We start from the raw sequence: 22,872 nt of genomic DNA, 5'->3' as shown, positions 1-22,872 counted from the left end.
AGAGGTCAAGCCATCAGAAAGTGTGCGTCACTCCTCCTTCTCACTCTCAGATTTATCACTTTTGAAGAGGGTGACTTTCTTGTCCCTTTCCAGCCTTCCCCAGCATATCTTTCTTCCTTTGCAAACAGTGGGCCCTAATGTGGCCGAACTTATGGCAGTAAAAACAACGGACTCTTGGGGCCTGCTCCGTGTTGCGTTCATACGGCGTCGCTCCAGATTTCCCACGGCCATCCCAGCGGTAATGCTTTTCTACTTTAGAGACAATGTGAAGGACCTTCTCATGATCTTTGCCACCAATCAGATGAAGGAGCAGACTTCGAAATTGATCTTTAGGGAGATAACGGCATCCTTTCATGCACTGTTTGATAGGCTACTTTGTAAAGCCCTCCATCTGATGTTTATTATCATGCATGCGACGTGTTTTGAAGCAACTCAAACATATCCATAGCCTCGTACTTGTTAAAATCAGACAGGGGACGAGACATGTAGCTCATTAATCCTTATTCTTAGGCCATCGTAGCTTGATTAAGAAAATAACACAAACAGCGGTGGTAAAAATGCGTTGGAATACAATGTTTATCACCGCTGTTTGTGTTATTTTCTTAATCATTAATCCTTGTCTTTGAGGTATTTTAACCTCGCATCTCATTACGAGTGTTATGAATAGTGCTCAGAAATAAGTACAACAATCTACCGACACATTAAGTAAGACATGATAAATACAAGCATCAATACCCTATTTTGCTAATGATACTAAGTTTCTAGTCAATCCCAGATGATCCCAGTCCTGTGTAGGTAGCTAACAGCTTTTTGGCAGTTCATTTGAAGTTACATTTTTGTCCGTATACTCCAACAAAAGACTGGAACTACCCATCAACCGCTAGGAACTTGCCATAAGCAAAATAGGCAATTGAGCAAATGTTTTACTTATCTTATTTCTTGAGAATAAGTTAGCTTAACTCGTGAGGCGAATGAATTATAAAAAAATATTGGTTTCGTCAACAGTTCTGTGCTCAGTTACCAGGCCTTTGTATAAAAGCGAGGTTGGAGGCTTCAAAGAAACTCTTAAAATATGTCAGTACCGTGGTCGAGCATGGCTATGCTAGATAGTAGGTAGGCATGCCGTCTAAGAAAGTTCAGGCAGCAGCGAGATATTAAACAGCTTAACGACCATGCTGCTGTATCAATAGTTCTTGTGTTCTTGTTAAGAAGTGTGATCTATGTGTCGTATTGCGGAAGTGGCGTTTAATATCACGTGTGAGGAAAATGGTTGATGGCATTCGGTAGAGTCCGCTATCTTATACTGAATATAGTTGTATTTGACGAGTTTTTGTTGCTGACTTTCTCCCCTATCGAATCATTACAGTATGCTGACTCCCACTGAAATTCAGCTTTTGCTTCAGTTGTAGTGAAAAAAACTGCCGATACTGTTTACAACTGCTTTAATTTATGTATTTTAGATAAAACGAGAGCTATAATAGTGTATTTTACCAATGTTTGTTCTTTTTGCTTGATTCAGAGATATAGAGATCTAAAAAACATCTTAGTAACTTGACCTTTTCAAGCAACACTGTAATTTACGAATACATTGAACTGGAAAGCGTGAGCATTAACATACAGTGCGGCCCTCGAACTCGGTTAGTTATGCGCCGATCAAATCGAAACTTCAACACCCCCCCCCCCCCCCCCCCCCCTTTCCGGGGAAAACCCGGAGCATTTTACTATCTTCTGTGCCCGGGGAGTGGAGAATTTGAACCAAATGATTTTTTTTTCGGGCGACGAAGTCGCTAACAGCTATAAAACACGAGTTTGGACAAGTTGGAAGAGTTAAAAGGAAGAGATATAGCATTTGTGGGCGATTGGCTTACAAAAAAGGAATTAACCCTTTCACCGCCAAAAATGCAAATTGACACTTATAGATTTTACTCTGTCTAACGCCAGACGATTTTACTCGTCAATGGGAAGAGCCGACGAGTCGACGACGATTGTTCTTTAGTAGGGTATGACAGACAAATCCGACGATATGGTAGGTCATTTGAATACCATTTTGGCCCGAGGGGGCGGGAATTTGAACGATCCAATCTTCACAAGTTCAAATTCCCGGGGTTTGCATCAGGAGGACGTCTTCGAAGACAGAGAGTAAATTTCAGAGATTGTCCTCTGTTTTTTAATTCACGTTTCTTGGGAGGCGGCCATTTTGGATCTTATCGGTTCCCTCAATTCGTCAATACAAGAAAATCCATCGAATAATAAAGGCCAGCAAAAAAGCGGAGCGCAAGAAGTTTAAAAATGACAGTGGGCGAATATTATGAAAATATATTATTTTCTTTGTTTTGGCGAAATATAAAACATTATTATATGCCAAGCAGTATGCCAAGCAATTCTCAGGCTAAATGGAACACTCTGATTGGCTGGTTTTTGGCACAAACCACCTCCATGGAAACGGTCGGTTTCCGTATTTTTTCTCTCTCCCTGGAAATTCAAGTTGAGCGAAACACAAATAGCGAATTTAATTATTTTGATCACAGCAGTACAATTATAGCAAGCGGACTTTAGTTTTACATGCAAATGGTTACCTTTCAAAGTTCTATTTTCGGTCGGTTTTGGGCGGACATGACCTCGGCCATAATCTCTTGCCTCGGGCCAATATTCCCCAGCACGGCACTCGCGCTCGGTTAGTAATTACAAGAGGTTATAGTATTTCCAATGTTTTTTTGTTATAGACCGACTGAAATGAGTTAAATGTGTTTTATTTCTAACAGAAGAAATCAAAGCAGTGAGAGAACTGTCAAAATCTTTTGTGCGAAAGTACAATGATTCGATATTCAACACTGGCTTCATGTACATTCTAGTGCCATTTAACGACCCAGGTAAGTGCAAATAATTAGCTATTAGTATATGTAATCGCATGGGCTAGAAGGCAATTAAGGATTAGTTTCACGTGTATTTTCAAAGTTTCGCAAAATTCGAGGGCAATTTATAAAACTTAGAAATACAAGTGAAATTAATCCTTAATTGCACAAGGGTACATTGCGATTACATGTTTATCACATAATGGGCAAAATTATTAAGGGATGCTCGTTCAATGCCGCGACAAATGACAATCAACCTGACACGCTTTCAACGGTTGAAGTTCAATTCAATAAATCATTAGTGTCAACAGAAATACCCTTAAGATGTATTTTATATGTTGACAAAAAACAGTTATATTAGAGTCAAAATCTGGAAGAAACTCTGGATAAGCAATTGTTAACCAATCAGGACCAAGTAATCATGGCCTCTTGGATTACCAAAAGTGCCCTCGTGATTAAGAAAAAAATACCCTCCGTCTCAGCCAATCAGCATTCAGTAATTTTGCCCTGTATGGGATAAAGATTGTTAAGATGATTTTTAGTCATCTCGTTTTCACATAACGCGGTCTGGGAGGCCATATTTACGTGTCTAAGGAAAAATCAAAGTTTAGTTTCGCTGAAACTCTTCCTTTCTAACGGTCCGTTCAAGATCGCTATCGAAACGAATTTTTGGAACGTTCAAGGTACTTTCCTGCCGTCAGTTAACAGCGATTCAGTTTAAAGTGGGAAATCGTGAAAATGCGACGAAATTTAGATAAAAATGGAAGAAAGGAAGGAATAAAAAAATGAGAAATAAGGATATCACAAAAAAAAAAGAAATAAATGTATGTTTGAAGTGCAGGTTATAAACTGAAGATAAAAGTGATCCTTGCAGTTGACAGTTGACATTTGACAGTTCAAGCAATTACATGAAAATTTCAGTCGGCTTCAATGGGATTCGAACCCATGAGCTCTGCGATGCCGACGCAGCGCTCCATCAACTGTGGAGTTAAGTGGGCCGAGGATCACTCTATCTATAACCTGCACTTTAAACATACATTTCTTTCATTCATTACTCCTTTCACAGGAACATATTAGCCAAACAAATTGACCTGCTCTTACACGAGTGGCTTCATAGCTACAATCGGTGACAAAATTAGTTGAGACAGTTGCCAACAGACAAACCTGCAAAGACAACTTGTCCAAATAATTATTTTCTGGGATACCCCTCCCTTCCCCCCCCCCCCCCCCCCTCCACCTTAATCAAATCAATGTTGTACCGCGGTTGACAAGGCTCGTAGGAAACAGAAAAGAATACAACATTGTCCCGGGGGTGCGGGGAAGGAGGCCGTTTTCGCACCGAGCTTGAAATCGACTCTAAAGTGTCTCAACAATTTTGACACCGATTGTAGGTTGGTAGAGCATTGCAGCGGCATCGTTGAAGCAGCCTGAATATTTCAGGTGTCTATAAAGTAGAAATTGCTTAAATTGTCCAGTTAAATGCAAGGATCACTTCTATCTTCCGTATAAAAAAAGAAAGTAAGAATAAAGGAAAGAAAAACAGGAATTTTTAGTGAGGACGATAAAGGTCTATTAAATTCACATTTCAGACTTGCTTTGTGTCCTCTATTTTTTATTGATCTCTCCATACAGAGGTTGGTCCAGTGACGGTTACAAGTAACCCGGATGAAGTGATTAAAGCTGTGAATTCTCTAAAAGCGCATGCAGGAAAAGACTGCCCTGAACTAGGCATGACGGGATTGTATCGAGCACTTCTTCACAGTGTCCAAGATTCTGTCATTTATTACTTCTCTGATGCTGACGCTAAAGATTCGCACCTAGCACCGGTGGTTCTTATATTAGCCAAACAGAAGAGAGTTCAACTTCATTTTATATTAACTGGGCAGTGCTCCTACAGACGAAAACGCAGATCAGTGCGATTACCACGTGATACTAGTCAGCTGGGATCACAGGAGCTATACAAAAGCTTAGCGGCAGCCACTGGGGGACAAGTTCTTATTACCCAGAAAAGTAAAGTGTCTGTAGTGGTGGATATTATAGCCTCACAAATGTCAGCCGAAGATGATGATCTTGTTACTGAGGTATGAAATTCTTCTGCCATAGTGCACTTTAAAGCTGATTACAGTGGATACCACGAATAAACATCTTGACAACATTTCGCCCCCTTTTTTTTTACCCAATCAGGAGTGAAACTCAAAATAATTTCTTGTAGCATGCTGTTCCCCCTGCTTGCGTTGAATGAATCTTCTTTGTGTTCTCATTGGTTAGTTGATTTCACTGTCGGCCAAAGTTTTTGCTTATTTTGTTTGCATGGTATTTTGTGTTGGCGACTTGTCGCAAGTCAGTTTAATAATAGAACGTACACTAAATGCCGGGACAAACTCGGAGGAAAAAAAACTTAATGACACGAAATAAAAAGTACAAGAAGTGAAATATTCAAATACAAACCCCATATAAGTTGCACTTATACAATCTGTGGCTTTTGATAAGGCGTCACGGACAAGTGGTGAAAAACTACAAATTTTAGTCGCTTTCGAACAGACCCGAAATTAAGGCGGCATTGGACGTTTAATCGATCCGTATATAATTCAAGGCACGGAACTCTACAGAAGCGGGCCGTAGCCTTTACGATCAAGAGATTTACTAAATGGTTAGGATCAAGTTTGTTTGTGAACTGTTATGGAACTTTATATGAAACTACTTTATACTGAACAAAATAGTCTCAACTCGGCCAATAATGCCTTTTGCGCTTTATTTGTAGGATATGAGTAATTGATTGGGCTTAGTCCGGTCAATGCTCTCAGGTGATCGATTTCTTGGATTCTTTTTTTGAAAAGAACGTTTCACTAATTGAGTTTGTAACTGACTTCAGGTTATTTTGTTAGACGTGAGAAGTGACCTTAAGCAAGAAGTAGAAGATGTTTCATATTTCATTGAGGCAGACAACACTCTCAAGAATGTTCTTATAGTGCTTTCGTCTGAAGGAAATCCAGACATTGTACTGTTTAATCCATCAGGCAAGTTTACTGTTAAAGAGCTCAGAAATCGTAATGCAACTATTTCAACGCCCGTTAAAAGGTTTCAAAATCACACTGTATTTGTAACATGTCTAACTTATGTTTGACACTCAATTAACATTGGTGATAAAATAACTTATCAGTTAAAGAAGACCTAAATTAAAATCTTGACGAGAGAAGGGAGAGAAGAATGATGCTACAAATGAGTAATTTGAGCAGGCCCCTGATATGAAATCCCTTCACTCGATGATTTGTTTTTTACCATATCAGATGATAAACATCATCATCGTCATCTGGTCGAGCGAGCTCGGACATTAATTCTACCACGCCAACCATTATGATCCAGCAACAGGTTTGGGAGGTCTTCGGGGAGGTATCTAGTTTCTCTACTTAATTGGGCGATGGATGTGGTGGCTGGACGCCCGACTGGAGTGTTGCCATGAACCAGAGTAAAAGGTCGCTAGCCATTTCTTGTTTGGCTCGCCAGCAATGTCCGGCAAATCGCATTCTTCGCTCACGTATTATAGTTGAAATGTCTGGGGTTGATCCCTAAAGCAGTAATTTAGTGGGGTGCGATCTCCATGAAATATTAAGAATGGCTCTTAGCATGCAAGTGTAGATGCCATCAAGTTTACACTCAAGAGTCCACGTTGTAGCAGCATACATCAGGACAGACGCTACAGTGTTACGAAAAAAAAAATCGTTTCAAGTTTTGAGATAAATCTGATTTCCAGACAGTGTCCAGCTTATATAGAGCTGACCAGGCTTTCGCAATGCGAATCTTAACATCCTTCTCAATAGAGTTAATTTCATATATGTAATTTCCGATAAGTCAGGGGCACCCAACGAGAATATAGTTTAAAGTCACTTAGACATAGCATTGTTAAACGTATTTTAGCATTTAAACGGTAGATATAGGCATATTTTTATCCCCTAAAAATTTTTCATCTGTTCGGATTTCCTAGCTGAAAGTCTAGTGATCCGAAAATTATAGGGATCAAAGCTTACCTTTTCGAAGATTTCAGCCAGAAAAAGGGCTCCCGAAAATTCTAGGTGAGCTTTTTAGGGTAAAAATCCGTTTAAAATGGACAATTATACCATCTTTCAGATGTTCGAAAATCCTAGGACAGGCAGGCAAGCAAGAAATTTTACAACAAATGTTCCGAAAATTCTAGATCTGAAATCGTCTTCCGAACAGATATTTTCCGAAAATTGACGTTGGGTGCCCCTTTTCCTTTCATCTAATTCCTGTAGTAGTAACCATCTCGAAAGCTTTTGCTACTACGGCCACTGCGCACTTTTCCACGTTTCTCACTCACATATAATTAGTCTTTTGTTCCTTCTTTCTTTTTATGTTTTGTCCATTATGTATTTCCCGAAATAGTGCATAATAATAAAATTTTAATCTTGAATATTGAATCATGCCAGATATGTAAAATCATCAAGCGCCCACTGGAAAATCTGGACCATTTACAGGGTTCATGAAATGTTTGTAAAGTCTAAATTTAAAGACTTTTTGTAAGAATTCAAATCTTACCTACTTTGACATATGGAAATCATTTGTACAGACATTTTATACAGTTTTTGTGATATGTTCATTTCTAGAATGTAAATGAAATGAGTATAAATTTTAACTGCTGCAATGCGCCTTGATTGGTTTATTCGAAATGGTTTGTATGGTGCCTTGTTAATTGAAGCTTAAATGTTGGGTCTTGGAGGCATAAACATAAAGCCCAACATCTTTGACAGCGTCCTCTAGTCTGTGTAAGAGTTTGTGCATTCGCAGTGGTTTCGGCAGTGAGAGCGAGGTCGTCAGCTTAGTCAATATCTTTTTTGGAGGATGTCTTTTTGAATGCCTTTCAGATAAGGTAAAGCCTAAATCTGAGAACTTGCCAAGAGACGTTCTCAATACGAAGTCCAGAGTGATGACGCAGAAGTAGGGGGCTAGTGTGTCACCAGGCAGAACACCTCACCATCGGGAAATCTAACCAGAGATTTGATGTTCTTGTACAGCATCAGATCATCAGCATCAGCATCAGCATCAGATGATAAACAAATTTGATTAAAAAACGTTTTTCATTTTTCCTTATCTTTTAGAAAACAAACCAATAACGATAAATATGATGAAAGACCTTAATCGTGTACACGTGACTGAGACTGGCAGGTTTGAGGGAGGACGGTTAGAAATCCGTGTGCGCTGTACTGGGCCCTACACTCTTCAAGTAACTGGCCGCAGTGCACTGGACTTCACTTATCAGCTGTCTTTGGTCGAAAATACTGACACTGGTACCACAAGGTCTCTTCTTGGCGAACCTGTTATAGGTATCATGGAAATTTTACATACTTAAAATAAAGGAAACGATAACTTTGTTAACATATCAAATTAGAATTAAGTAAGGAAAATCATCTCGCAAATTGATTGTAATAGTCTTTGACATGAATTATGAAACACTTATTTTCCCAAATTAGACTTTGATTCGCCTCTATCAATTAGAGTGCAGTGGGCCCTTATAATTATAGAATGAGATTTTAAGACTGACGACAACCAGGATTCCTTTTACCATTTCACTCAAAGTCGATAACATTTTCATTAAAAAAAATTATCCCCAGAAACTTCAAAGATTTGGAGTAATTTTTCTCTTATCTGCAGGTCAGACAATGATATTAAACATCGCATTCACAAAGCCACATCTGCTGAATGAGGTGAGATCTCTGTCGTTAGTCGATACAAATGGGACAGTTCTCGAGTCTTTTCCAGTCAAGAAAGGTCAAGGAATACACCGAAGTTCACATTATGTCTTGTTTAGCCCCACTGCTCAAAGGTTTCGTTTCCAACTTACTGCAAGGACAAATGAAGGGAAAATAGTTCGAAGAACAAAACCAACAGAAATCAAAATGGAGACTGTTGAGCTAAGCTTTGATTATCAACTGGTGAATAATGTCAGCCGAATTTTCCCAGGTGTTTCTCGTAAAATACCTTTAAATATAAGGAATGCGGGATCATCAACGTCCTTCAAATTAAATGCAATAGATGACCTGGGATATGTTCAGTCCGTGAATCCTGGTAACCACACTGTTGCCAAGAATGAGACTGTTGTGGTTAATTTGATAATGCGGGCACCAAGTAATGCAACTCCTGGGGACACCAGCACTGTTACAGTCTATGCGATACCGGAAAACAGTCAACAACCATCCAATTACATGATGTTCTATGTTAGCGTCGCAGGACAGGTAAGGGAGACTTGTTTTCTTTTTGATTAAAAAATAACTGTGTATTAAAAAATAACTGATAAATTCATAACTGTGTTATGAAATGATTATTAAGAAAGGGCATGTACATATCTAAGATTTTGCCAACCTCGAACTCGTCCATCAGGATTTCAAAGTAACAAACACTCACTAGGTAAATTTCTTGCGAAGTGCTGATCCCTGCGTTAGAACAGCAAAGAGCTGAATAGTGCCGAACCATATTTTGGAGACAAAACATCAAACTAAAGTTTAAAAAAAGAACAAACATTGGTTCAAACATTGAACCCTTTTGGTGTCCCGAAACAAAGCTAATCAGCTTGGCAGGTACACGAGGTCTGTACATGAAGCCTTGGATAAGATGCGACTTGTAAATATTTGGTCCGACAAATTCAAGTTTTATTGGGTCAACTCGCCGTTCTACTCAATCGGTTCATTCGAACACGTCGCCAAATTTCGGCACTGACGTCGACAATCCTCATTAACCGAGTCTCGTGCAAAAATTACTAATAACTTGATATCCGATGAATGCAAAACCGTTAAGTACACTTTAAATAACCTAAAAATATATATGAGTCACTGACTCTAGGCTAAAGAGTGAGCACTTAATGCTAACTATTATTACAAATAGGCCATTAGTCATCACCTATTTTCAAATTCACATCAGTTTCGTTTTCATTTTAAAACGGTCCATCTCGTCCGCAGAGTCCGCTATTCTTTTGGTCAGCACCAAAAAGACGGACTCTGGCCCTTTTCCAAGTCAGGAAGTCTGTAAATCACGTACCTCCGGCTCGTCTACGCACGCTCAGAAATTTGAAACAACAGTGGTTATCAACGGTTACAAAAATGGACCTTCACTACGAATGCGCATAAATTGGAAGTGGCTAGAGCCGTGTTCTTGGTGCTGACCAAAAAGAAATGCAGACTCTGGGGACGAGATTGTTTGACAGTGTATATCAGAGATTTATTTTTATGACTGGGTTGCCATATTTGGCGATCCAATCGAAAAATCAGTAGCTTTCTATGCGTACCTTAAAATTCTTCTCAGTAGAGTTAATTTCACTTCCCAGATATGTAAAATCATCAACCGCTTTGATTGGTTCATTCGAAATCGTTTGTATGGTGCCTTGTTGATTGAAGCTTAAATGTTGGGTCTTGAGGCATTAAAGCCCAACATCTTTGGCTGCGTCCTCCAGTCTGTGAAAGAGAATTTGTGCATTCGCGATGGTATCGGTAGTGAGAGCGAGGTCGTCAGCATAATCAATATCAGTTATCTTTTTTGCAGGAAGCCTTTTTGATTGCTTTTTCAGATAAGGTAGGGCCTAAATCCGAGAATTTGTCGAGAAACGTTCTCAATACGAAGTCCAGAGTGATGACGAAGAAGTAGGGGGTTAGTGTGTCACCAGGCAGAACACTGACCTCACCATCGGGAGATCTAACCAGAGATTTGGTGTTCTTGTACAGCATCAGATGATAAACAAATTTGATTAAAAAGCGTTTTTTCCTGTTTCGGAAATCGGAAAGTTGCCAATAGGTTCTTTCCGGTTTCTCCCCTGCTAAGTATTGATTTTTGTTCCTAGAGCATTCTTCGCGTATCTTTTGGAAGGTTTCAGGTGGTTTAAGAAAGGCTTAGATTTTATCCGGTACACACAACAGAATATTTAATCAACTTGCAATGGCGGCGAAGCCGATGTAACGCAAATGGTGTTTTATTGGATCTTTAAACAAAATATAACCTTTTGGAGCTGAATAATGGAACGTCGATTCGATAAACAACACCAGCGGTGAAAAATGAATACCTGGAATTTTGAAAGCGACGAATAATGGACTTCGACAACAATTGCATCGTTTCCCCTTCGAGCCGTCGGATATCGAAGTGAGCTGTATTCCTAGTATTTTGCAAACTGTGATGTTATGTACAACACTGAAACCAAATCTTTTTCTGGTTGGATATGGGTTTAACAAACTCAGAGAAGGAATCGAACACCTTGATTGGATCTGTGTTTACTAAAGTCGGATCTCTGTTGTCTGGCTATTTAAGTTTTTATATTTATTTGCACTCAACTCTGCACAGTCTTCAGGTATTGGAAATTTGACTAATTCTTGTTAGTCAAGAATTATTTGAAAAAAAAGCTTGTTGCCCATTTTTTGCTTCATTAATCAAGGTAAAGGGTTTGATCCTGAACACTGGTAGGAAATTAGTTGCCTGTGGTTTTTGACACGGAGTGAGTTGCTTGTTTGCACTCATATGGTTTTTTGTTTCAATAAAAGTTTCGTCTGGAAAAGGTTTTTGTGAGATTTTTCAGTCTTTGTGGATTGATCGTGTTCGAATCGTTTTGCGTAACATTCGACCTCAACTAATTTGCATATGTGGGTTGATATTTTTAGCCATTTTGTATTTCAAGTGTTATTTCTTGCAAATGGTTAAAATAGATAGCCATAGTTTTGCACGTCAACAAATATTTGTTTAGTCATTTCTAGTATAAAGTGAAGTTCATTTGGGAAACCAACAATAAGGGTGGATTTTTACGTTCTTGACCAAATTTAATTTATGCAACAATTATTTACAAACAAGAAGCTATTTCAAAAATAAGTAGTGTTTTGTTTCCGGACTGAACAACTCTGGGGATGATGAGAAATGTGCAGCATTTGAGCTCGATCCCATGGCCTGCTCCTTCCATTGTAGGAGCTACCAGGTTTACCATTTATAAAAAATTCCGGAAATTCCGGTTCATTTGTAAATGGAACACGACTTTTTGGTTCGTTCCACTGGAAAATTCCCGAAAGCGGCGGAACGTCTGAAAAGGTAGTTCTGTTTTCCCGTTGGAAACTGCGATGAATAAAAATCGGCAAGGAATTCTTCTTGCTTGTTTTTATCTCAAAAATCCATGACGTTTCACTTGAGTAAAGAAAAGAAAATCTCTCATATACATTTTAAGAAGAGAAGTACAACGTTTTGGGGATGGTAGTTTGTTCTACATTTGATTTGATACAATGAATGGAAACTAATTTATGCATTTAAGATCACTTTAAAGTGAGGATTAACATAGGTACAGTGAGTCCCCGTCAAGGATTCCATCTTAGCAATGTAAATTAAGACAGTCAAGCAATACGTTTTTGTAAGGAGAGTCCCAACAACTAAGTTCTCTCCTAACATTATTCATCAATCGATCGATCAAACAAAAATTCGCTATACTTTGATCCTTTGTTTTTCCAGAACAGTGAGCTGTTTCCACCAAGGTGTGAGGCTGCCAATCTAACAGAAAAATGCGATGCGATATATTATCTACCAAACTGCTCATATATGACGTGGACCTCAAACATCACATTGTTGCAGAAGGAACATGGACTTTTAACAATGAGAGCAAAGTATCCAGAGCATGGTCAACTGAAAGGTAAAAACATGAGAGCAACCAACGCAGCTGATTTCCTTGTGGCCATGATAGACATGATAGAGATATATTTGTACCTTCAGTTAAAATGTTAAAAGATGAGAAGGGCATTGTGGGCTCAGAAGTATTCAGGACAATTTAAATCAGCAAGCTAAAGAAGTAACTTCAAGCCAGCAGCGAGCCAGCAATTCGGAAAAAAAGATGGTTCTAAAAGTAAAAGAAAAAAAAACATCGAGGTCTACAGCTTACCTCAAGTAAGTGAAGTGAGACCGGGGAAATTCCTGGAGTTAGTCCCATCAGTGCATGTGTCTTCACGGGACCGATTTACAAGATCACTGGCGTTGTCGAATGCAGTGACAATCTCACATCATTAACGCTATGTACTATTGATTTAGTTATTCGACAAAGTAGCTGACTATGTCAATGCACAAATAAAATCCTTTAAAATGAAATGTACTCCAATCTACTTCCTACCAATCTTTACTTCTCATCAAAATCTCCATTTGCCATTTTCAAGTACTTCGATTAACATACCAACAACGTGAAATAAATGACCGGACTCTAGTTTGCGTTCAAGGGAGGTACTGAGTGAAAAAATAATATTTATGAGTGTGTTCTTCTTTGTCAGCAGTTTCACCGTTGCCAACAGGTATGAGAAATTCGTCCGGCGTTAAAGCTATCTACACATCGACGTGTTGTCACCCATCAGCTAGAATAATCGCAGTTGACCGTTTTGGCAATACAGTGTTCTGTGACATAAGCACCGTTACACCAGTCATAAACATTGAAGCTCAAACTTACTCGTCTGAACTCGACATTAAGCTAGGAGAGACAACGAAAGTGCAAATTTCTGTTACAAATAGAGGTACCAAAGTACAGTTCACCCTTCAGATATCAGAGAATATACACTTCATGGGATACGCTTCACCTTTAAATGTAAAGTTGGACCATAAAGAATCTGCACAAGGTCAATTGGTGCTGACAGGGCTGAAAGCGACTGGGTCCCAAAAGACAAGCCTTGAATTGATAGCAATACCGCACACAGAAACAGCCAATAATTCACACGTAAAGTTAATGGTAATTAGTGTAACTGTCGGTACCATAAAGACAATAGATTCTCCATTGGAATGGAACATCACTGCCCATCTGAATGTCGAAGTTGTTGTCATTCCGTATGGCATGTCGGAAAACACGCGACTTACGCTGACAAACCATGGTATCGCAGGCACATTTGATTTGAAGGTAAGGTGAAGGTGGTCAAATAAATATGTCTCAGTTGGTCGGATAAACATGGGAATTTTCAATTAACTCTCATTAACATTAAGCGAAAAAATTGATAACAGCTTTCCATTCATTTGTTTTTTATTTCTTTTTGTCTTAAAGACTCTCTGTCGAACGGCATGCTTTGCGCCCGTTTGTCTATGTTTTTATTCTGTTTGATGTAGCCACTCGGGAGAAAATAAGCGACAATTTGTGTTCTTTCGTACAAGCGAACGGAAGAGAAGTTGGAGTAAAGAATAGAAATGTATATATTAAAGCAAAGCTCGTCGCTAACCCTAATCCTAACCCATATCAAAAGGACGTGGGTGCTCGTCGGAAATTTTGAAAAGAAGCCCTAAGAGGTACCAAGATTCTGAATTGCTAAGGGAGCAACTTAAGGACGGTGCCTACTAATTCAAAGGTATTTTTACGCGGTTTACTGAATATGCGGGAAAACCAGATTTTAACAAGTGTTATTGAAATACAAAAAGAAAACTGAGGGTAACCACGCATTTTTCGAAGATAATTAATCAACAATATTTGTAAAAAGCTTTAAAATACAAATGTATGGCTTTCTTTTCCAAATTGAAGGTTAATTATCTCTGAAAAATGCATGGTTACCCCCAATTTTCTTTTTGGATACCAAGAGCACTTGCTAACGTCTGCTTCAAGTTCTCCGCATAGTTTTGAGCCGCGCAAAAATATCCCTGTATTAATAAGCACCTTCTCTAGGAAATCCGAGTATCTCGAGATGCACAGAACGTGTGCGCAATAACAATAGTAGGCACCGTCCTTCACGAGGTCGGACCGAAGGAGCTGTGCAGCCGTCTAGGCACTCGGCCCCTGAACACGACCCATGCAGGATCTTGGAGCACAGCACCACAACCAGATGGAATAGGCTGGGAGTCGATTTTACTGAGGGAGGAAAACCAGAGATTTAAATACAAGACAGATATCGCTAAAGTACTTTTATTGTCTTTGATTCTTCGTTCTTGTAAAATGGCCTGGACCTTTGTTTTTTTTATAACAATATGAAGACGAAATACGATTATTTTGTTCGATACTATAAAATTTGTGGCAAATCAGTTGTCCATAAAGACTCTGCTGTAACCGTTGCAATCGAGTCACGTACACAAACAGCTTGCTCATTTTGGTCAATACCAGGAACGTTCGACCCCGACGTAAGCTTTATAAGATACAAAATCATTTCAGCCATAGGTTGTCTGTCTGGTATAAAATCAATACTTCCTGAACAACTTCCGAAAATGAGAAAGAAAATTCAAACAGAGAGCAGAACAAATGTCGCTCACTCAGTACAAACAATGACTCCAGCAAATGAAATTCAAACTCCAGTGATACCGAACTGACTTCCGTGGCTCAGGTCTCTGAGGACTTCATTCGGATATATCTGCAAGTTACCCATCCCTGCATTCTTTAGTATTTGCTGTATTATTCAAACCCTCCTTCAATGTTTCAATTAGTTATTTTTACGTTTCGCTTGATCTGGTTGCCAGTTTCCAGTCGCTGAATTTGGCATGACACAGCTCCTTAACAAATTAATTTAAACTAGAAGTAAAAAGTGGCGGATTATTGAAGTGCGTTCGACAGTCGCTTGTAAATGAATCATATTGCCATGCTATTACAGGGGGTTATGGTTTCAACTATGGCTATTATCAAAGGAAGGATGGTTATTGCATTCCGTTCTTCCGTAATTTCACATCGGTCTTATGTACTGCTGTTTACTCGCAACCGAATATCACCCGGACATGGAACAATCATTTCGTTTTCCTCCGGCTCAAGGCAAACTAAGTAACGAGATCCTCCAAGGGGTTTTGGGTAACAAGGGAAGATGGCTAATTTGAACTGGGGACCAGTGTCAAAATATTTTAGGGAACACGGGAAAAAAAACGATTTTAAACAATTTTAGGGATCAAAAAGCTGGGAACAAGCTTGAAAGTAATTTGGAGAACAAGGGAGGGATTCATTAATCAAGTTATTCAAATACAATTATCTGCTATTTTTACTTCCAGGTCTCACCATCAGTGTTTGTTGACACGCAGTTTGCATTGAACGCTGTGCATCTTAACACCGGGGAAAAGATGTCGGTCGAGCTGGAAATGACAGCAAAGCGAAATCGTAACATTGAAGGAACAATAGTTCTTAGTGCTATGCCACGAAAAGGCGAGGGAGACAAGGAAATCAAACTACTCAATCTGAAGATCCGAATCATCCAGAGAGAAACTGAGAAAGATCAACAAGCATTGAGGAGCTCTGTACCCAACAGGAAACTTGCAATCAAACCTGGCTCAACGGTGACAGTAAACTTTACTGTGATAAATATTGGCAGAGATCAACATTTCTTCTTTAAGGTAGGGTCAAATTGAACAGAATTTGAGAAATATAACAAGTATTGAGCCCATAGTAAATAACAGATAAACCAAACGAACTCGTCTACAATTTAATTACTTTCTTATATATGTTTAATATTTTCAGGTCAAAATGGCTTGTTCAAGAGTATTTATAATCATAGACCGAATGCATAAATGGCAGCCAAAAAAATATTCTTTTTTTTATTGTTTATGTGCTAATTAGCCTCACTAGCCTCGTTTGCATGAACAAAATATAACAGAAATGTTGCTTGAGAGCGAGGCTAGTGAGTCTCATTAGCACATAAACAATAGGAGGGTTACGTTCTCTTTCAGGCAATGCAATCCTACTCGTCAGCTAATATAAACTTCATTATTTTTCTCGAGTTGGCAACGGCCAAACACCCTTCCGTTATCAGTGTTCAGCTGCCTTTGGGTGTTTAGGTTTGGTACTTTTTTGCAATTTTGCTAATTGTTGTCTTTAAGATCAAGCGTAAAATTAGTCTACCATGGTGGTACTGATTAAAAAAGTGCCGCTATGATTCAAAAATTCTGTTTTCACCTCGGACATGAAAACTTTGTCTCAAACAACCGCTGCCGGTTAGACAAAACTTGAAGCCCATTCAAATATATTTGTCAATTGGTACGGGGATAGGGCTCTCACAAATGTGGCATTTTTTTCAATGAAGCCAGCATGCGAAGACCCAAGCGCCGGTACAATTCTCTTGTAAGACCTTTCGAAAAACAACACATTAAATTAATGCTCTGGAAGCTTTTCAACGACGCACTATAAGATTCGTCTGCTCCGATTACTCTAGGTCCTCTAGTGTCACCTCCATGCAGCAGCAGTCGCTTGTATTGGTTGCACACCCTTGTAGTCCGTCGTCACATTAGCGCTGCAACTCTGATAAACAAAGCTGTAAAGAATTTTTCCTGCAGCTGTTGATTTAGTTTATACCAGCACTCGTTCTAACCATCCATATACAAGTTTAGTTCTTACCCATAGTAATGCGTACAGGTTTTTCCTTTTTCCTCGTACTATCCCGTTATGGAACAGTTTCCCGCTGCTCGCCATTAAGCTGAGTCAACTGTTGCCTTTCAAAGATATGCACTACCAGCTGTAAGGCGATATTGTGCCTTTTTTTAAACCTTCAACTCTTGTATTTAGTGTACATTTAGGTCCTTGTGTGTAATAATAATAATCAGCATAATCATAATCATAATCATAATAATAATAATAATAAGAAGAAGAAGAATGATTAACTATTAATAAATTTTCATATATCACGCAGCGTGGCGGGTGCTTAATTAAATTTTCCTTACATAAGGTGCAAAACGCGAGAAACAGGACGGTATTTCGCAAGCGCTGAAAGAAGGATAGGCACTGAGGCTGGAAAGCAACTTTTCAGATTCCATTTATGTATAGCTTACTGCGTCGCGCGTGCGCGTGCTTTTAAGTGTTCCTTGCAATGGGTGCAAAAAAGGCGAAAATCGGAACAGTTTCTTACATGAGCGGGTTGAGAATTAAAAAGTATAGCTGCTGAATGTTAAAAAAGTACCGCAAGTAGATGGGAACCACTAATCTGGTTGCTGAGTTAGATCTAGGGCATCTAGTTGTTTTAACGGTTTCTAAGTTTAGATAAGAAGGCCAAGAGGTGCTATAAAGTGATTTGTAAGTTAGTTTTAACAAGGATTAGTCCCTAAGTTCAGTTACAGGAAGCCATTTAAGTCTAAGATTGTAGAGACCCTATTAACATACTTAGTAGTTACAAAACTAGCCATAGCAAATTTTATAATAAAGTTTCTATATAACGCGCGCTCTCATTGGTTTAAACAGCGTGCTTTATGAGAGTACAAAGCACGGAACAAACGAAAGCCCACGCCATCATTCGCAGAAATGGCAGATGAATTTCCGAATTTTACCTTGGGTATTATTGAAGCTGTCAGTTAAAGGCTTGCTCAGATATTCTGTCAAGTGCTTTGGATGGAAGACCTCAACCGTCGCCCGGTCCAGCAGTTCTTTCAAGCTCAGAAAGTCCTCACGCTGGAGTTCTTCATTTACAAAATTCCCAACAGGTTTTCAGATTCCAGCCGCAAGCAATGAAGAGTTTGTTTTCCAGTTGTCATGTCGGAAACGTGCAGGTTTTCATGGGCAACAATTCGGCCGGTTTTCACTGAACTTAATCATTTAGATCCTCTTTTTTGCTGTTTTTTACGGACTGAAACCGAACATTGAGACACTTGTTTTTCCATAAATTCGAATTTTGTGTGATTTCTGTCAAGCCACTTTCCAGTTGATTGATGTTTTGACAAGCCTTTGTTTCATTAACCAATCAAATAATCTTAAACATTCTTACAAGCGCTCTGATTGGTCCAAAGTAGCGTGCTTTATCAGAGTATAAAGCACTGTGCTGACGACATCTCAGTTCGCCACAAGCAGCGCGCGCTTTGAAAATAAAGTAGAATTTTTGAAGAAAATTACTTGTTTTTTATCATAAAACAAATAAAGAAGCCTTGACTGTGCTCTGTTCTGTTGTAAAGCACTTAGGAAGCGGCTAGAGCACTCAAGAAGTAGGGAGAAACACTCGCCTATCGGCTCGTGTTTCCCCCTACACTTCTTTCATGCTCTAGCCGCTTCCTGCGTGCTTTACAACAGAACAGAGCACAGTCAAGGCTTCTTTATTTGTTAAGTAAACGTTGCAACCTTACAAGAACGAATTTAGGAAGCGGATAAAATATCAATAACTTAGGGTGCGTTCGATTGACCGCATTCCGGAATACGAATACCTGGAATAGAAGTTAGAAATCCTTCGTTGTTAAGGAGATTCACATCAGAACTGTCAAACACCTGCTAAAATGCTATTTTAAACATATCTTCATTATCCTCGTTGCTTCAAAACGCCAAACATACAGTTTTAAATTATCACTCCACGTATTCTTATTCCGGAATAGGTTCAATCGAACACACCCTTAATTTAGATAAAATGAGTGTTTCTACTAAATATTTTCGGAGCTTAAAGTCAGTAAAATTTTTAAGTTTCCTTAGTGTCCGGAGTTAATATGGTGATCCCACTTCACATGAGAGTCCAAGTGGACCCCCAAAAGCTTAGGGACTGCCTGGCGCTCTAGAGGGGCATCGGATATCTTCAGGCCAAGTGGAAAAGCATCAAGAGAGTGCCTACGGGATATCTGCTGCGTTGTTACTAACATCGTCTTCATCTTCGAAGAGCTCAGGGCAAGACTGCACTGGTCCGACCAGCTGCTGAGGTTCCCTAGGGCTGTATTCACGTGATGCTTGGTTCTGGGCAGCTGCTGTAAATGGTGGTGTGGTCTGCATACAATTGGAAGCTGCTAACTGTAGCAAGGAGGTTATCTTGGAGATCAGTGACGTAGGGATTGAACAGCATCGGACTGAGAATGGCGCCTTGTGGTACTCCAAACTTGGACTGCTTGTTGATATATTTTAGCCTACGAATTAGCCAGATTTTCTTTTTGTCCTACTTCCTTTACTACGCGTAAGCTGACCGTTTCTTAACATCCTGTATGGTCTCCTAAATCATAGTGCTAGGATTATTAAATATGTATGTACGTATGTGGCCAGGGTTTCATTACCAGACTTGGCGACACAGGGTGGGTTGAGTTTGTTGGTTCCGTCGTCGTTTGGTGGCAGTAGTAACACTTTTCTTTCGAATAGACCGGCCGGTATTACTAATTTCAAAATCTTGCTTGAATTGAATAGAGAAGTGACTTCAAAGACTCGCTGAATTATAAGATAAGGAATGTAACAAGCAGCATTGCTTTACATCACCATTTTTATTCATTACCACTTCCAAAAAGTGCGAAGCTCGACTTGTCTTGCAGCAGTTACGACGGAAGATGTCAACAAAACTGAGCCCTCGAACAGGAACAGACACATTTTGTCCTGCTATGGGCTCCCGGTCAATCAAAGGAAAGAACACAACGCAATGAATTAGGTGATCACAAAAAATGACGAAGGTAAGATTTCATTTTTAATGTTCTAAATCTACAAATATTTCCTTTTCACCAGATTTCAAGCCCCGATTCTATAACATCTCATGTGACTCCAGAATCGGCCTTTATAAAAGGAAATATGACATTATCAGGACAGCTGACAGTGAAGTCCTCTCCTGAATTGGAGCCAGGTAACATGAAAGTGAATGTGACAGCGATGGCTTCTGCAGGGGGCAGCACGGAAACTTGTGTATTGACCCTTGATCTCGACATCGTGGAAGCTTCATTCATACCAGATGAAATAAAGGAAAAGGAACAAAGCAAAGAACTGTTTAAAATTATTGGAATAGCAATTGGTTGTATATTGTTACTTATTTTGATATTGTTCTTGATGTGTTTATTTTTGAAAAAACGAGGCTCTTGGACTGTATGGAAAAACACAAAATCCAACATTCCATTAGAAAAAGACCAAGAAGAAACCGTTAACAAACCAGAATTGGTTTGATGTATCAGTTACTTAAATTATTTGTATTCAAAAGGACCATGATAGTTGCAGTAGTTTGAGATAATGAAGGCCGATTAACTGAAAAGTTTACCTTGTCCTCTACTAAAATAATCCTCACCGTGACTTAAAATTCGTGAACAAGCAAAAAGCAGTATATTAAATTAACCAAACAAAGAATACAAAACTATTTGAATTGTAAGCGTGACTGTGAGAAATTAGCCGACTTCCGGCTGAAATGCTTACTTGAGGTTACAGCGGAATGTTCTGACCCCTGGACACCTGAACGTTCACGCCACCATGTCGTAAAGAGTTGAAGATATATTTGAATACCCGCGCTTTTGCAAATTTTAAGACTAAATTATCTGACTTTAAATTGTATTTTAGCAAAGATATTGGTAAATAAAACAATAAAACTAGTCGATGTATGAAACGATAACGTGTTGATTTTGCTTTATTTTATATAATTTTCCGGCTTTTCTCTGGCTCGGTTTAAAACGAGACTCACAGCAACTGCTCAATCATGATAGACAAACGACTGCATATAACTTGACAAGACGAACACAGGCAATCCGCCTATATTCTTGCTCTGCAACATCTTCGGAGAGCCAAGAGTAGCAAGCCTGGACGAGACGAAAACCAGAAGTGGCGAAAGTTTACAGCTGGGAGGGAAGAAAAACCCTTCTTAAAAGCTTCGGCAAATGAAGATTTTGCCCATAGTTTTTCGCCCCACCCCTTGGCCCAAAATTGACCTTTTTAATTGATGCAGTGTAAATGACAAAATTCTGAGTGCAAACCAAAGTAACACATCCAATTTACATCATCATATCATATATCTTTATTTACCCTCGGATTTTTAGAGTAGCTTGGTGTAGCTAATATCTCCGAGCATTTGCCCTCCCAACCATGATACATCACAGAAGACAGACCACAACGCCGGGAACTACATGCCCTACTCTTTGCAACAAGTGTGCGGGTTCTTTTACGTCCCACAGGATTATGAACATTGAAGTCATTGAAGGGTTGTGAGACGGGACCTCAGGCTTATCGTCCTTATCCGAGAAGACTAAAGAGTCTAACCATTTGCAAATGTAATCACAAAGGCAGCACTTTCTCCTCAGTTATTTACAGTTATTTTAAGACCCTGAGTGTTGGTCAGGCCGGAGTTAAACTCACGACCTCCCGCGTGACAGCCCGTGCTCAACCAACTGAGTCACCGGTGCGCGGTGGGAGGTCGAGGGTCGAATTACAGGCCGCGCCAACACTTGGCACGTAGTCATCTATCTCTCAGAAGAAAGTGCTGCCTTTTAAATGATATCAGTAAATGGTGCATTAGCCCTCTCTCTACATTATTGCCTTAAGGTATGGGAAAGTCCTCGACAGAGAGAAAAAGGGAGGGTGTGGCGACTGAATTGAATTTCCAGTGACCTCGTTCGCTACATATTTGTGAGTTGTTTATATAACAATGCATCGCAAGACAATGAGACCTTTTAATCTTCTCGGAAAAGGAGGAAACGCCATAGCACTTGTCTCGTAAGAGCCCACATGCTGCCCCAAAAGAGTGGTTTTTTTTTATCTCTTATTCCGTTTAAGGAAATACATTGTATTCATCTGCAGAATTACCCTGCCAGCAGAGCCTTTCTTAAGAAAGAAAGGACTCTGCAGAAATCGTGTCAAGTCTTTATTGAGTATGCGCAAGCCGTTGCTTGGAGCCAGTTTCAAACGTAGGCCAAGTCTCGATCGTACTCCTAGCGCCATATTGATTGTTGTACTGAAGTCTCCATTTTGACCTTCGCCTTGTCAAAAATATGATGCGCGCGCTGCCTAAACCGGTCTCTTACAGAACTAGATGAAAATCCCGGATTTATAACATGCAGTGGAGCAACTAAAGCGATGGGTGCTGTGTTTGGCCTTCGGTGTGAACATTTAATGTCGTTCACCGATTCAGAAACTCAAGGCCATGTTCTGAGTGAATGGCAAATGACGCAAATACAAGAGCAATGCTGGATTCAGTCCTCTGGAAACGACATGTCTCAGCAAACTAGTGAGACCACTCGCAACGTACACGGCTTTCAATCTTTAGCATTATTATGTGGCTACAATAGTAGGCGTGCTCTGATTGGCGGCTGAGCGGGCAAGATTTTCTTGTAATGATCGGGCATTATGAAAATTTTTCTCGGCTCGACGGCTCTTTTGAGTTGAGAGTAAAAGCTACGAGCACGTGGGCGAAAACAACAAAAAATATGGACAAAGTACAACTATATC

At 39.5% G+C, this 22,872-nt stretch overlaps 1 protein-coding gene across 2 annotated transcripts in view; it reads left to right on the top strand.

The window, feature by feature from the left end:
- Window positions 1-21,042, top strand: part of LOC137997389 (von Willebrand factor A domain-containing protein 7-like) — a 32,936-nt gene extending 11,894 nt beyond the window's left edge. The window contains exons 3-11 of one of the 2 annotated variants that reach the window (XM_068843351.1): window positions 2,763-2,870; window positions 4,485-4,933; window positions 5,725-5,869; window positions 7,967-8,191; window positions 8,520-9,100; window positions 12,333-12,510; window positions 13,139-13,749; window positions 15,798-16,136; window positions 20,182-21,042. In XM_068843351.1, coding sequence (XP_068699452.1) covers window positions 2,763-2,870; window positions 4,485-4,933; window positions 5,725-5,869; window positions 7,967-8,191; window positions 8,520-9,100; window positions 12,333-12,510; window positions 13,139-13,749; window positions 15,798-16,136; window positions 20,182-20,610 — 3,065 coding nt within the window. In that variant the 3' untranslated portion in view covers window positions 20,611-21,042. Of the gene's footprint in view, window positions 1-2,762; window positions 2,871-4,484; window positions 4,934-5,724; window positions 5,870-7,966; window positions 8,192-8,519; window positions 9,101-12,332; window positions 12,511-13,135; window positions 13,750-15,797; window positions 16,137-20,181 lie in introns of both variants that reach the window. The other variant, XM_068843350.1, reaches the window with a different exon arrangement.
- Window positions 21,043-22,872: the final 1,830 nt, after the last annotated feature.

The sequence above is a fragment of the Montipora foliosa genome, chromosome 3 (assembly GCF_036669935.1).
Source record: "Montipora foliosa isolate CH-2021 chromosome 3, ASM3666993v2, whole genome shotgun sequence".
NCBI classification, from domain to species: Eukaryota; Metazoa; Cnidaria; class Anthozoa; order Scleractinia; family Acroporidae; genus Montipora; species Montipora foliosa.
Note: the sequence above shows the minus strand (reverse complement) of the source record. Positions and strands in the feature narration are given on the sequence as shown.